The sequence below is a fragment of the Polypterus senegalus genome, chromosome 10, assembly GCF_016835505.1.
Source record: "Polypterus senegalus isolate Bchr_013 chromosome 10, ASM1683550v1, whole genome shotgun sequence".
NCBI classification, from domain to species: Eukaryota; Metazoa; Chordata; class Cladistia; order Polypteriformes; family Polypteridae; genus Polypterus; species Polypterus senegalus.
In genome coordinates, this window is record NC_053163.1 from 146,026,299 (window position 1) to 146,042,553 (window position 16,255).

At 41.0% G+C, this 16,255-nt stretch overlaps 1 protein-coding gene across 1 annotated transcript in view; it reads right to left on the reverse strand.

Annotated features, from left to right (window-relative positions):
* Positions 1 to 16,255, reverse strand: part of rab8a (RAB8A, member RAS oncogene family) — a 72,350-nt gene that overhangs the window by 9,898 nt on the left and 46,197 nt on the right. The window contains exons 4-6 of the mRNA XM_039766995.1: positions 12,076 to 12,153; positions 11,888 to 11,977; positions 4,550 to 4,615 (exon numbers count right to left, since the gene is read on the reverse strand). Coding sequence (XP_039622929.1) covers positions 4,550 to 4,615; positions 11,888 to 11,977; positions 12,076 to 12,153 — 234 coding nt within the window. The remainder of the gene's footprint in view (positions 1 to 4,549; positions 4,616 to 11,887; positions 11,978 to 12,075; positions 12,154 to 16,255) is intronic.

Genomic DNA, 16,255 nt, shown 5'->3' on the forward strand with positions numbered 1-16,255 from the left:
GGGGACGCGAGGGTAAAATAAATCGGAAAGCGCGCGTACATACTCAGTGCACCCCCTCTCGGGAATCGAACCTCAGACGTTGGCGCTAGAGGCGTTCGACCGTGTCACTCGGGGAATCCTGTGGGGGGTGCTCTGGGAGTATGGGGTACTGGACCCCCTGATAAGAGCTGTTCAGTCCCTGTACAACCGGTGTCAGAGCCTGGTCCGCATTGCCGGCAGTAAGTCGAGCCCGTTTCCAGTGAGAGTTGGACTCGCAGGGCTGCCCTTTGTCACCGATTCTGTTCATAACTTTTATGGACAGAATTTCTAGGCGCAGCCAGGGTGTTGAAGGGGTCCGGTTTGGTGGACTCAGGATTGGGTCACTGCTTTTTGCAGATGATGTTGTCCTGCTTGCTTCATCAGGCCGTGATCTTCAGCTCTCTCTGGAGCGGTTCGCAGCTGAGTGTGAAGCAGCTGGGATGAGAATCAGCACCTCCAAATCCGAGACCATGGTCCTCAGCCGGAAAAGGGTGGAGTGCCCTCTCAGGGTTGGGGGCGAGATCCTGCCCCAAGTGGAGGAGTTTAAGTATCTCGGGGTCTTGTTCACGAGTGAGGGAAGAATGGAGCGGGAGATCGACAGGTGAATCGGTGCGGCATCTGCAGTGATGCGGGCTCTGCATCGGTCTGTCGTGGTGAAAAAAGAGCTGAGCCGTAGGGCAAACCTCTCAGTTTACCAGTCGATCTACGTTCCTACCCTCACCTATGGTCATGAGCTATGAGTAGTGACCGAAAGAACGAGATTGCGAATACAAGCAGCTGAAATGAGTTTCCTCCGCAGGGTGTCTGGGCTTTCCCTTAAAGATAGGGTGAGGATTTCAGTCATCCGGGGGGGTTTCAGAGTAGAGCCGCTGCTCCTCCGCATCGAGAGGAGTCAGATGAGGTGGCTCGGGCATCTGACCAGGATGCCTCCTGGACGCCTCCCTGGTGAGGTGTTCCGGGCACTTCCAACCGGGAGGAGGCCCTGGGGAAGACCCAGGACACGCTGGAGGGACTATGTCTCCCGGCTGGCCTGGGAACGCCTTGGGATTCTCCCGGAAGAGCTGGAAGAAGTGGCCGGGAGAGGGAAGTCTGGGCATCTCTGCTTAAGCTGCTGCCCCCGCGACCCGACCTCGGATAAGCGGAAGAGGATGGATGGAAATATTTCAGTTTTTAATAAATTTGTAAACCACTTTGTCATTGTGGGTTATTGAGTGTAGATCGAGGGGCAAAGATAGCAAATGTAAAACAGAAATTTAAAATTAAATACACAGCACATTAAAGTGTGCAGAAAACAAAGGGGTCGGAGTACTTTATGAATGTACCATACACATGATCTGAGGCACCAAGGTTATGTGAAAATGACATATTTCTCATATTAGGGAGATTTGAACTTGGTGGATACTGTATTTGTTATAGTTTTCAGTAACAGAGACCCTAGAGCCTCTTGTGCTCCAGTTCTGTTCCAACTAAGTTGTTAATTAGTGCTTGCCAGGTGATCGAACGTCTTATGTCGTCTGTCTTCCCATTTCTAAACTCAGCATATGCACATCCTACAGTGTGCTCATCTTCAGCAAGACATTATCAAATCTTTCACCCTGGCACGCAGCACTATATTCTAACTCTTTAGAGGTTTTATTAAGGCAGCTGTTTCCTCACTTTTGTTTTAATGCTTCTGCTAGTTACAATGCAGCCATTCTTTGACATAAAGACACTGGCACTTCAGGAACGGGATAACATTTTAGAACAATGTCACCATAATTAAGGAATCTTTCTCTCTCTAGTCTATTTTAGAGATGCAAACTATCCAAGGAATGTACGTGTAAACTGCTGGTTCCAGGGTATGTGTGAACAAAGCCAAAGGTCAAAAATAACCAAAAACCCAGCAGAGCCATGTATAATTCCTAGAAATCTAATAAGTCCACTAATGTGTGAACAAAGATGTACACCTGCAGAGTCAATCTAAAAAAACAGTCTCAAATCCGACATGCAGATATTCATAAGAACATTAGAACAATCTGGACAAGAACAGGCCATTCAGCCCTACAAAGCTTACCCGTTCTATCCACTCAATTCTTTTAAAATAACATCAAGTCGAGTTTTGAAAGTCCTTAAAGTCCGACTCTATGATTCTCTGTGTAAAGAAAAACCTTCCTAATGTTTGTGTGAAATTTACCCTTAACAAGTTTCCAGTTGTGTCCCTGCACTTAAACTGAAAAAGAAGATTAACAGGAGACCTGACTGAAGTGTTTAAAATTATGAAGAGAATTAGTGCAGTGGATTGAGACGGTGACTTTAAAATGAGTTCATCAAGAACATGAAGAGAGTGAAACAACTGTAAGAGACTCTGACAGTGACATACAGTATCTAAGTGTAGGCAAGTGTAACCATTCCACTAAAATTGGCTTGGGGACAGTTCACTACCTGAAAAGTGCCTTAACTCTGAAATAAGTCAGCTACCCACCAGTAAAGCCGGGGGTTAGGGGTGTGTGTGTGTGTGTGTGTGGGGGTGGTGTGTGTGGGGGGGTTGTTGGAACAGTCAGCCCCTTCATAGCCTCTTCCAGTGTCCTACAATCAGTGAAGGGAGAAGTGCATTAAGGCAGCAGCAAAATGGACAGCATGCTGTGATTGCCAGAAAGAAAATGACCTCTGCTCGTCTGACTTTGGCACTACTAACTTTTGCTTGCCCTTCCATAGTTTTATTTATGTCTCAAATGTGCCTTTTTCACTGTAATTTATATCTTAAATGCTTCTTTTTGTTAAGTATTTTTCAGGATCTCAAGTATTTATTTGTAAATGTCATGACTGAACTCATACTCACCTATTACACTACAGGGTCGTTTTCAAGCGTGCTAAAGATCAAATTCACAAGGAAGCCAACTGGTTTGTGAAAATGGTTATTGAGTCAAAGAATCCATCCATCCATTATCCAATTCGCTATGTCCGAACTACAGGGTCACGGGGGTCTGCTGGAGCCAATCCCAGTCAACACAGGGCGCAAGGCAGGAAACAAACCCCGGGCGGGGCGCCAGCCCACCACAGTGAGTCAAAGAATGCTAAATATAATTTCTTAATAAAAATTCAAAATGAAATGCAAACAGAGCAAATACAGTGCTTCTGTCCTTGCTGACTACTGGAAAAACAGAAACAAAAGTAAGCAAGCCATTAAGAAAAACAATAATAAAACTTTAGACACTGTGTGCCCACAATGACATTTCAAGGGGCTGACTTTCTCCCCTCAGTTTTAAGATTGCCTTTTCAGTGTGGGAAAAAAACAAACCAGCATGATGCCTGAATAAAAACTGAAAAGGATTTTCAGTTTTCTACTAGCGGCCAAAGGCAATGATGCATTTTTTGTCCACTAACATGAGGAATCAGTATATTAGAACAATCTAGATGAGAAAAGGCCATTCATTCCCAACAAAGCTCACCAGTCCTATTCACTTCATCCTTTCAAAATAACATCCAAGTTGAGTTTTGAAGGTGGGCGGCACGGTGGCGCAGTGGTAGCACTGCTGCCTCGCAGTTAGGAGACCCAGGTTCGCTTCCCGGGTCCTCCCTGCGTGGAGTTTGCATGTTCTCCCCATGTCTGCGTGGATTTCCTCCCACAGTCCAAAGACATGCAGGTTAGGTGCATTGGCAATCCGAAATTGCCCCTAATGTGTGCCCTGCGGTGGGCTGGCGCCCTGCCTGGGGTTTGTTTCCTGCCTTGCGCCTTGTGTTGGCTGGGATTGGCTCCAGCAGACCCCCATGACCCTGTAGTTAGGATATAGCGGGTTGGATAATGGATGGAGTTTTGAAGGTCGTTAAAGTCCTAATGTCTACCACACTAATGTACTTGGTCACTTATTTTATGTGCCTGAGGTTCTTTGTGTAAAGAAAAACTTCCTAATGTTTGTATGAAATTTACCTTTAAGTTTCCAACTGTATCCCCGTGTTCCTGTTGAACTCATTATAAAGTCACCGTCTTGATCCACTGCACTAATTCCCTGAAATAATTTTAAACACTTCAGTCATGTCTCCTCTTAATCTTCTTTTGCTTAAACTGTAAAGGCTCAGCTCTTTTAATCTTTCCTCATAACTCATTCCCTGTAGTCCTGGACTCAGCCTTGTTGCTCTTCTCTGGACTTACTGTAGTGCTACTATATCTTTTTATGCAGCATGGAGTATAACAGATGAGGTCTACCCAGTGTGCTACTTTTGATATTCGTTACATCGTATTAATCACCGAGGAGAAATGGTCTTTTTGCATTAGAAAGTTTCAGAATAACCTCCTGTGACTTGTACTCTATACATCAGGGTGTTATATAACCTAACAATCTGTTAGCCTTCTTAAAGGCACTGTCTAGAAGTTGATGGTGTCGTGTTCAATACAACATCTAAATCTTTCCAATAAGGTATTATCCTCTTCATAAGCCCATTAGTTTGTTCCTGGATATTTTTTATACAGTATATGCAAGAGCTCTTCCAAAGCAATTAGAACAAAACAACATGGCAGATAATTAAATAAATACAGAAAGGAAGTGGCACTCACTGTCTCAACATTTATATTGGACTTAGCACTGGTCTCCATGAACTTGATGCCGTATTCCAGTGCAAGCTGCAAGAAGAACAGAAAGTTCATGTTAAGGTACAGTAAATTATCCGTTTGTAGTCAGGACTATTCAATTATCAAACATTGTTAAAAGTATCTGACCAGTGTAAGGGTGTGGATGAGTGACCCATCCATGCCTTAGACCTGATGCTGCTGACATAGACTCTAGGAAACCTGCAATCCTGGCCGGAAAAAGCAGACTAGTAAATGGATGGATTAACAGCATTCAATAGAAAATATCGCCCCTGATTTGAAAGCAAGAAACGCAAAAATGATTAAAAAACTAAAATTTTCAACCTCCAAGTAGTTCTAAAAGGAGATTTTTAGAGACACAAATAATCAGATACACCATGGATTTTTTTAATACTAAATATATCTGCCTGACCGCATTTTTTCTGTTGAAATTGAGGAGCAAAGTACAGTCCAAGTACATGCGATGTAACGCTATTAACTCATCTTACATGCATGAACTGGAACTCTGGGAAGAGGAAGAAATGATGCACATACTACATACAAGGTTTCATTCCTACTACTTCATTACAAAATCAACTAAATCCACAGGGTCGGGGCATTACATGTTGATCATTCTCCCATTACCTGGATTTCATTGTTTGGTTGCCTTATAGTGAAGAAAGTTTTCAAGTAAATGCATGCTTGGATAGACTATATACAGTAGAATGGAAAGCTGAAATAACATTTAGAAGTTTCTTAAAATGCATTTTAAGATATCCAGAAAAGCATTTAAGATATCTTAAAATGAATTACAGATATCTAAAAATACATCTATTTCAAGCTATCTCAAATGCATTTTAAAATATCTGAAATATGAGGGGGGAGTCAAGCTAAAGCTGGAAAATAGGATTTATTAGAAAATGGAATGAACCTTCACAAAACTGATCATGTCATTTCTCAATGTAGTCTCCATCCTACGCAATGTACTTGCACAACCTGCGTGGAAGTGCTGGGATTCCAGCAGAATAAAAGGTTTCGTAACCACTCGTGCACCACTTTCTTCACGTCGTTATCTGTCTTGAGTCGACAACTACCCAGATGTTTTTTTTTTTTTTTAGAGGTCCAAAAAGGTGGAAATCACACGGTGCCAAATCTGGTGAATGAGGAGGATGTGGCAATACTTCAAGTGTCAGTTTCTCCAGACAAGTCTTGGTGTTCTTAGCAGTGTGTGTGTGTGTGTGTGTCATTGTCTTGCAGCAAAAGGACTCTCTGAGACAGCAGTCCCCCGCTGCTTGGATCAAACAGCAGGCTTCACAGTGGTCTCCAGCAAGTCACAGTAATCTGCACTAGTGACTGGAGTACCCCTTGGCATGTTAGGGGGGTGCACAAGTGGCTGCGAGGACAAGACCAAACCTTTTATTCTGATGGAATCCAGACAGGTGGCACAAATGCACCGAGAAGGGTGGAGACGGGCATTAAGAAATGACAGCACCAGTTTTGTTAAGGTTCATTCCATTTTCTAATAAATCCCATTTTCTAACTTTAGCTTGACTCCCCTTTGTAGATTTCCAGGTATTCTGACATGGTATACTGTTCGTTTTGAGAAATCTCACACATTTCAAGACATTTTTAAAAAAGACAGGAAGTCTATTTTGACAGAATAGGAACTTATACAGGAAATGATTATGAGATATCTTAAAATGAATGTTAAGCATCTTAAAATACATGCAAGGTCAATTTGAGATAACTGCCTCTGTATTTCAGGGTATTTTGAGAAATCTGAAAATGTGTTTGAGATATCTTGAAATGCATTTGAGCTACTTCAAAATATATGGCAGATACCTTTAAAATACCTTAACATTTAAAAGGAACATATTTTGAGCTATCTGGAAGTTTCAGATGTATTAAAATGTGACTTGTATTTTAAGATATCTGAAATTCATTTTGAGATTTATGCAAGTGTTCACTTGGCTTACCATAACCAGGGGTGTCCAATTCCGATCCTGGAGGGCTGCAGTGGCTGCAGGTTTTCATTCCAACTATCTTCTTAATTACTGACCAGTTTTTTTGCTGCTATTTAACTTATTTTGCTTAATTTTAAAGTGACTTGCTACTTAAGACTCAGACACCTTAACTGTTTATATAACATTTACCGGCATATGACCAGCTACGTTGTGTCTAACATGCAATATCTGACAGCAAAGAAAGCAGAAGTTCACAGTAATGTTGATCTTCTCAAATCCACAAAGCATTTTGACAGTGCTCTTAAAAAAATGAAAATCAACCATTTTGTTAATGTTTGCTGTGGCAGAATGAAAGCACCAACAAGCCATTGGAATTAAACAATGGACTTAATCAAAAAGAATCAGGTTTATATAAAAAAAAACTGGTGGGAATTTGAGCCCCCAACTTAGCTGGTCATCTTTTGGCTCACTTCATGTCTCTCATTTGTTTGGCTGCCATGTAAGAAAACATGAAACAATTCAGAGGAACAAGTCTTGAAAAATAATTAAAATGAAGGGAAAAGAATTCAATTAACTGCAGAAATTGGCCACCGATTAAGGAAGTGGCAGGAGAAAAAAAAACCCAACATGCCACTGCAGTCCTCCAGAATCGGAGTTGGACACTGATCTAAATAAAAAGTGACCCTTTTCAGGGATGACTACTAAAACCAATTCTGCACAATTTTTTCCAGGTAAAAACACAGCCGAAAATCAGGGTACTGTGTACTGAATAGAGACCCAAAAGCTTTGGGAAAGGGAAACAAATCACCGAATCGTAGAATGGAACAACAGAAAAGGATACCAAGATGGCTGGATGAGACAAATAATCAATGTTTATTAAATTCCCTGTACTTCACTGCTTTACAGATCAGTGTACCTTCTGTGGATTATTTGTACCATCAATATAAATTAGCTGTCAACATTTTGATTTTAGGTGGCATGGTCGTGCAGTGGTAGTGTTGGTGCCTTGCAGTAAGAAGACCAGGGTTTGTGCCCTGGGTTCTCCCTGTGTTGAATTTGGATGTTCTCTCCATGTCTGTGTGGGGTTCATACAGGTGCTCCAGCTTCCACTCACTGTCAAAATCGGCCCTAGTGTGCGTGTGTGTGTTGACCCCGTGATGGACTGCAGTGCCCAGTCCATGGTTTGTTTCTACCTTGCATCCTGTGCTAGCTAGGATAGGCTCCAGCCCTCTTTGGGACCTTGGTCTGGATTAAGTGGGTTATAAATTGACATGATATTTTGATTTTGGAATTGTAACAATTAAATTATTATGATTGGCTATACAGTATATATTTTGGTGTTCTTGTTGCAATTTGTTGGGTTTTTTTTGGAAAAATTGGGAGCTTTCTGGAAATGCATCTAGTAACTTTTAGTGAGTCCCCAAAATGCTTCGTACATTTACAAACTGTTTCTTAAAAGAAAGCTAACTGTTTCTATTGGATAGGTAAGAGGACAAGGACAAAAGAGTAAATGAGCAAAAATGTGATTTTAGATTTTATCATTTCCATTTCACTTACCAGCTGGGACAGTCCGGCTGCAAAGATCTGAATGGCGACTCACAAATCCCAGCATTCCGCATGTCAATTTTCCACTATAAGTGGCTTGGTGGCACAGAGGTTCGTGTAGCAGCCTCATAAAACAGCATCTCCCCACTGTGTGTGTCTGTGGAGTCTGCACATTGTTCCAATGTTTGCACAGGTTTTCAGCTACATCTAAAAGATGCTACTCTAAGATTTTAATGTAAATTGGATGTTCTGAATTGACCCTTTGTGGCTGTGGGCCCTGCAATGATGCCTCATTCAGAGTCGGCTCCTGTCAGGATATGTTTCAGCCCCCAGGAACACTGAATTACATTAAGCAGATTGAAATATATGTATTTTCACCATCACCATCCATACTTGAAACGCTTAAAAGCAGCGCAAGCTCAGTGACATTGACAACTGTTAATAAACATTGCTTACTGAATCAACACACTGTGTCCTAAATATGAGAAAGTTGTGACACTTTATTTCTTAGGGCTTGTTTATAATTCACCCTCAGAATGCGGACGCGCACGCATCATGGCTGCCACGCGTTAATTTGACACGTCCTCTGAGCAGGTCCTCAGAAATTAACGTGACACGTGCGCGAGTTGCAATACCGGCAAAAAGTCAGGGGGCACAGTGTTCTAAAAGTCGAAACGTGACGTCAGAGTCTCTGTTTACTATCTACATGTGACAGAAAGCTGCTTTGAGGATCCTGGTAAGACTGATGTGCGCGCTTCAATGTTTGATGAATGGTTCGATGTGGTGAAGCAAAATGCTGACACACAGATGCATTTGTGGTGCTTTTATATTCAAGAGTCGCATATTCCTGATCGTAATGACAGGATACCTTTAAAAGTCTCACATACCATCTTTTCTGCGGTCTTTTTTTCTGGGGCTTCCTCCTGACCTGACAGCAGCGGCAAACAGCAATAGATCACCACACAGAACACATTACATGTATGATATTCAAACTCTCTGCACATTTAGAATCCTTAGATTTATACTTGATATCACTTTTATGATGAAATGCATTAAAGTATGTATGTTACATTTTACAGATAGATCATTTATTTCATTTAAATGGTGAACACTGTTAATTACACACATGGAGATGACACGGTGGCAGAGCGGTAGCACTGCTGTCTTTGCAGGGAGTCACGTCGCTGATATTCCCTGCCTGGAGTTTGCCTGTTTTCCTACTGGGTTTCCAAAGTGTGCTCCGGTTCCCTTCCAAACATATGCAGATTTGGTGACACTAAAATGACGCCAGCGTGTGTATGTGAGTGCTTGTATTCACCTTGCGATGAGCTGATGCCTCGTTCAGGGATTGTTTCTGCCTTGTGCCCCATGCTTGCTAGAATGGACAAATCCCTGGATTGATGCGTTTAATCAATAAACATCCTTTTCAGAGATATTGCGGGAAGGTGTCATCAGAATTTAATTGGTGTTCTAGACAATTCACAACACAGCGAAGCCAAACCTGTTCTCACCGTGATGATATCTCGCACTGCCACCTGGTGGATTCCTCCACATTTACGTAAAGTAAGCACGCAAGTATAAACAGTAAAACGCTTGCGTAACAAGTGCGTCACCTGGAGCCTTGCATCATGTGAAGTATAAATCCGACATAAGTCTGAAAACTCATACTACACATGCCAGTGTCTCATTCCCACTAGTTCGCTTTATTACTTCCTTGCCTGTGTTACAATCGGGTTCAGATGCCAGTGAAGGAGCACACACTAGATTAATATGTTCTGATCTGATTGTGTGCGTGTAAAATGGGGAGGACCAGCGAGGAAGGCTTTTAAAATACGTTCAACTAGAGCAGGGGTGTCAAACTCCAGTCCTGGAGGGCCGCAGTGGCTGCAGGTTTTCATTCTAAAGATCTTCTTAGTTAGTGACCAGCTTTTGATGCTAATTAACTTTTGTCTTAGCTTTAATTAGCTTGACTCAGGCCCCTTAGTTGTTTTTTCCTTAATTACCAGCTGGACAGTAATGAGACATAAAGCAAGCAGGACATGAGCAGCTCACCTGTACCCATCAAACTAAATCTGAAAATAAAGATGAAGGTCTCCGTAAGGTTGATCCCTCAGGTTACCAAAACATTTTAGGAGTTCTTAGAAAAAAACGGAATAATCAACAGTTTTGGAAATGTCTGCTGTGGCAAAAAGAGAGCAGCAACAAGCCATGGAATTGAATAACGGGTTTAACTAACAGCAAGAATGAGCTTCTCATTAAGGAACTGGTTGGAGTTTGAAGCCCCAATTTAGCTGCTCATCTGTTGGCTCGTTTCACGTCTCATTTCTGTTTGGCTGTTATTTAATGAAGAAAAGAATCAATTCAGAAGACTTACTCCTTAAAAACAGGGCTATTAAAATACAGGGGAAAGGAGTTAATGAGCAGTGAAAACTGGACACTGATTAGGAAAAGGGTTAGAAAGAAAACCTGCACCCACGGCGGCCCACCAGGCCTGGAGTTTGACACCTGTGAACTAGAGAGTCTTTGAAGAGGTTGCTTGGTTGTTACACTGATTTGATTTAAGCAAATCTGATGGACAGAATCAGACTCCTTGTTAAATTGTAGGTCATGAAAGTTTATTTTCTTCGCAAAGTGCACTGTGATTTGAAGTGATGGGGTTCATGCACAAACTTTTTTTTTCTTTTTTCATAACCTGCTTTCAAATTGGTTAAATGTTTTTTACTCACACACCTGTGAAAAAAGGCAAGGAAGTAGGTGTTTGGATGGAATTCATTCTTAAACACAATTGAAACACAACCAGGGCGAGCCAAAGCTTTGTTGAAGATGTATACTGATTGACTGTAAAAGAAAGATAACACTGTGGTATTATGTTTAATTATCTTTAAATGCAGAAAATAGAAAAAAGAATTTATGCTGAATGAAAATCGGTGTATTTAAGCGACCATAGAAGAGAAGAGGTTTTACAAATGAAAGGAGACCACTCAATACATCAAGTTTGTTTGGTTAATAGAATTTTCCCAAAAGCTCAGATGCATTGTTTTTACACATTGTTAGACTTTCTATATAAAGTCAAGGACTTTTTTCTTTTCCAGATTGTCAAGGCACTGTTTATGACGATAAGCTTCTTGAGTTTAGTCTTTTTTGTTACAACCAGTGCTCTCACGTATGTGAATCGTTGTTTAATTGAAAGAAATCTGATGGATTAATTTTATCAGTACCGCTGGTAAAATTAGGTTGCCACACAGCCTTTACAGCTCTAGACTGAAGAAATTTAATTCAAACGGAACATATTGGCACTCTGCAATCTACTGTCCATAGTATTAATGTGATTTCTTTAATTTGATTAAAATGATCTGCTCTCTTTTTAATAAACTAATCGGAAGTAAAGTCCATCTTCATATTATTAACTAATCAGTGCAGATAACAAGCAAGCACATGCCACTGTGCTAAAAGGAAACCAAAGTGACAGTCTTGTTGCATCTTTTTGTGTCAACGGACTGTACATAAGGTGGCTATAAAACATGTAGCACTCGAGAAGTTCCTATAAACTGGAGTAATCAGAGAACCAAACAACAGCTGAAGCAAAAAAAGAATAATTCAATCTGCTTCATTGGCTCTAGAGTAGCTGCTTTCATTCATAGACAAACAAAACAATGACTCTAAGTCTGTTTTTAAGGGAAGAAAAAAGGGTGGGAAACTTTAAAAAAAAAAAAAAAAACGTCAATGCAACAAAGTCTGCACAAATTTTACAAAATCAACGTGAACATTAAAATCAGACGGAAATGTGGCATCAAACATTAAAAGAGCTCACTCGCACCTTTTCTCCTCGTTCCTTGGTCACTTGCCGTTTTTCATTTATATCGCACTTATTACCGAGGATCATCTTCTCTACATCTGCTGAGGCATGCTAGAAAGAAAGGAAGAAAAAAATATATATCAAAGTGTCCAGTATAAAAATGACACAAGGGTACAAATAAAGAGAAGCAGGGAAATGAAATAACACACCTCTTCTATGTTTCGTATCCAGTTCTTGATATTATCAAAAGACTTTTCGTTGGTAATGTCATATACTAACATGATTCCCTGGAAAGAGAGAGAGAAAAAAAGCATCTTTAAAAGAAAACAAAGTGATTCATTTCTGGAGGTAAAAACCAGGTTTTCAGATTTTCATTACACCATTTGACTGTGTGTGTGTCTTTATAAACATATACATACACACACACAGAGACACACACACATATACACTAGTGGGTTCCCCCCAGCTCGCTTCGCTCGCCAGCCAGTTCACATCTGTGCCGCTTGTGTTGTGAAGAGGAAGGCTGAACGCACCCCAAGGAGACGCGGTCGCTCATCCAAAACCCCTCTTAAACGGTAATACAATGGGAAACAAATAGGTTTTTTTTTTACATCCTCTCGCTCGATTAGCTGCTGGCTTGCTGCCGATGCCGTACCAAGTGATCTGCATCTTGTGCGGTGCTTCAAATATTTAAAAGCCTGTACAGAAGCTGTACTATTCTTTGTGTTTTATTTCCGGCCCTGGGTGTGGTTACATTTTTTTGAGAAAGACGCAAGTTCTTGATATTTTTTAGTTTAGAATTTAAAAATGGAATAAGAATCTGAAAATCTAACGATATCACATTAAAGTTTGATAAATTCTGAAAAGAATGATACCAAACATATACAGGTATATGTAGGTTTTAAAATAAGCCTGATTTAAAACTTGACAAAAAACGTGACACTTCCGTTGCACTTTCAGGCTTTTTTTTTTTTCAGGGATTTTACATAAATATACAGTAATCTCTCCTCGATCGCGGGAGTTGCGTTCCAGAACCCCCCGCGATAGATGAAAATCCGCAAAGTACAAACCATATGTTTGTGTGGTTATTTTTATATATTTTAAGCCCTCACAAACGCTCCAACACTGTTAACATTATTAGGGCTCTCTAGGCATAAAATAACACCCTTTAGTCAAAAGTTTAAACTGTGCTCCATGACAAGACAGAGATGACAGTTCTTTCTCACAATTAAAAGAATGCAAACATATCTTCCTCTTCAAAGAATGCGTGTCAGAAGCAGAGAATGTCAGAGAGAGAGAGTGCGAGAGAAAAGCAAACAATCAAAAAATCAATACGTGCTTTTGGGCTTTTAAGTATGCAGAAGCACCGCGATAAAGCAGCATTTTTTAGAGGAGCTTCCGTATCCTCTAGGCAAACAGCCTCTGTGCAAACAGCCCCTCTGCTTACACACACTCCGTCAGGCGCAGAGAATGTCAGAGAGAGTGAGAGAGACAGAGAAAAGCAAACAATCAAGCAACGCACGGGAAGCATATCGTATATCATTGAGGAGTTTTAGTTAATACGTAATACATGCTCTGATTGGGTAGCTTCTAAGCCATCCTCCAAAAGCGTCCCTTGTATGAAATCAACTGGGCAAACAAACTGAGGAAGCATGTACCATAAATTAAAAGACCCATTGTCCAGAGAATTTGCGAACCAGCGAAAAATCTGTGATATATATTTAGATATGCTTACATTTAAAATCCCGATGGAGTGAAGCCAAAAGTCGAGCCGATATAGCGAGGATCACTGTATACATACATATATATATATATATATATATATATATATATATATATATATATATATATATATATATATATATATATATATATATATATATATATATACACACACACACACACACACACACACATACATACAGTGCCCTCCCCATAATGCTTGGAACACAGACACATCTTTTCTTGATTTCCCCCTCTGTTCCACAGTTTAAAGTTATAAATCAAACAATTCAGATGTGATTAAAGTGCACATTGCAGACTTTCATTTAAGGGGATATGCATACATTTTAGTCACACCATGCAGAAATTACAGCACTTTTTCCCACCAATTCAGGGCACCATAACTTTTGGAGCATAGGAATGATGGGTATATTAAAGCAGTCAGTGTTGCGTATTCCTTGCATTCAATAACTGTTTGAAGTCTGCGAGTCACTGACATCACCAGGTACCGAGGATCTTCCCTGATGATGGTCTGACAAGTCTCTAAAGCAGCCATCTTCAAGCTCCTGCTTGTTTCAGGGGGTCTTGTCCATTTAAGTTTTCTCTTCAGTATATGGAAGACTTGCTCAATTGGATTTAAATCAGGTGACTGGCTTGGCCATTCAAATTTTCTATTTTATAGGTTTGATAAACTCCTGTGTTGTCTCAGTAGTATATTTAGATCATTATCTTATTGTAGGATGAAGCACTGTCCAATGAGTTTGGAGGCATTTACTGGAACTTGAGCAGATCAAATGTTCCAAAATTCATTGTGCCACTGCCATCGGCAGTCACATCATCGATGAAGAGAAGCCATACATGCCCAAGCCATAATACCCTCAACCACCATGTTTAACAGATAAGGTGGTATGTCATGGGCAGTTCCTTGTTGTCTCCACACTTTGCTCTTCCCATCATTCTGATCAGGTTCATCTTTGTCCTATCTATCCATAAGACCTTGTTCCAGAATTCTGTAGGTTATTTTAAGTATTTTCTTGGGCAAACTGTAATTTGACCATCCTGTTTTTGTGGCTAACTAGTGGTGTGCATTTTATAGTGTGGACTCTATTTCTGTTCATGACGTTCTCTGCAGAAAGCTGTCTTGGACATATCCACATCTGCCTCCTGAAGACTGTTTCTAATCTGTAGGACAGGCATTTGGGGCTTATTCTTTACCATAGTGAGTTCCTCTGTTCTCAGCAGTTGAGGTATTTCTTGGCCTACCAGTCCCTTTGTGATTACGGAGCTCGCCAATGTGTTCTTTCTTCTTAATCATATTGTAGTCATCCTAAGGTTTTACTAATGTCCCTAGTGGTTTTATTCTTGTTTATCAGCCTCCTAATGGCTTCTTTCATTTTCATTGGCACAGCTCTTGCCCTCGTTCTGAATAATGGCAACTGCATACTTCGAGGGCTAGAAGCAAGCCGAGGTATCTTATGAAACAATAAAACACACCTGAGGAACCATAAACACCTGTGACACCAATTGTTTGAAATGTCATGGTGCTCTTAAATGCAATTTTTGGGCATAACCATGTAGAAAAAGTCTTGTCATTTCTACACGGTGTGACTGAAATTAGGCTTTGATCGGGGCGCTTGAGTGACTGAGCGAGGAGTCTGAGTGTCTGGGCATGCGAGAATCCTAGATAAAAACCAATATCCAGGACACTTTAATGACCTCTTGGGCACAGCCATCAGCAGTGTGTCTGTCTGCGGAGAGAGCAGTGACCTCATCGAGAGGTTTACTTACCTCGGCAGTGACATTCATGTCTCTGGTGACTCTTCCTGTGAAGTCAGTAGATGTATTTGGAGAGCATGGGCGGTCATTAGGTCACTGGAAAGGGGTGTGTGGCGCACCCGATATCTATGGAAAAGGACAAAAGTCCAAGTCTTTAGAGTCCTAGTGCTTCCTGTCTTGCTATATGGTTGCAATACATGGACACTATCCAGTGACCTGAGACGAAGACTGGACTCCTTCAGTACTGTGTCTCTTCAGAGAGTCCTTGGGTACCGCTGGTTTGACTTTGTGTTGCTCAAGGAGTCCCGGATGAGGCACATGACCTGCATTGTGAGGGAGCGTCAGTTACGGCACTATGGCCATGGGGCGCATTTCCCCGAGGGTGATCCAGCTCATAAGATCCTCACTGTTGGGGACCCGAGTGGTTGGACCAGGCCAAGGGGTCGCCCACGTGACACATGGCTGTGGCAGATAGAGGGTCATTTCCGGAGGGTGGGACTGGATCACATGTCTGTCTGGGAAGGTTACCAACCGGGATCCCAAGCTATTTCGTCGTGCAGTGGGTGTGGCAACGCTCTGTACCAGTGCATTCTCCCCAACTTGACTTGTGACTGAAATGTATACCAATTCTTTTAAAAGAAAATCTGCAATCATATCTAAATTGTTTGATTGAACAGAGGGTGAAAAATGTGTCTTTGCTACAAACATATATACACACACACTATATACAATATAACTAAATATCCTCCAAATAACCCTCTTTGTCCTGATAGTTCCTCTTTTTAAAAGTACTTTCAGCTATAAATATAAAGCCCAATGAATCGTTATACAAGTGTGTTATAAAATTAAATTGCACTATTACTGCTTTAAATAGATGCAAAGTTGATTTCT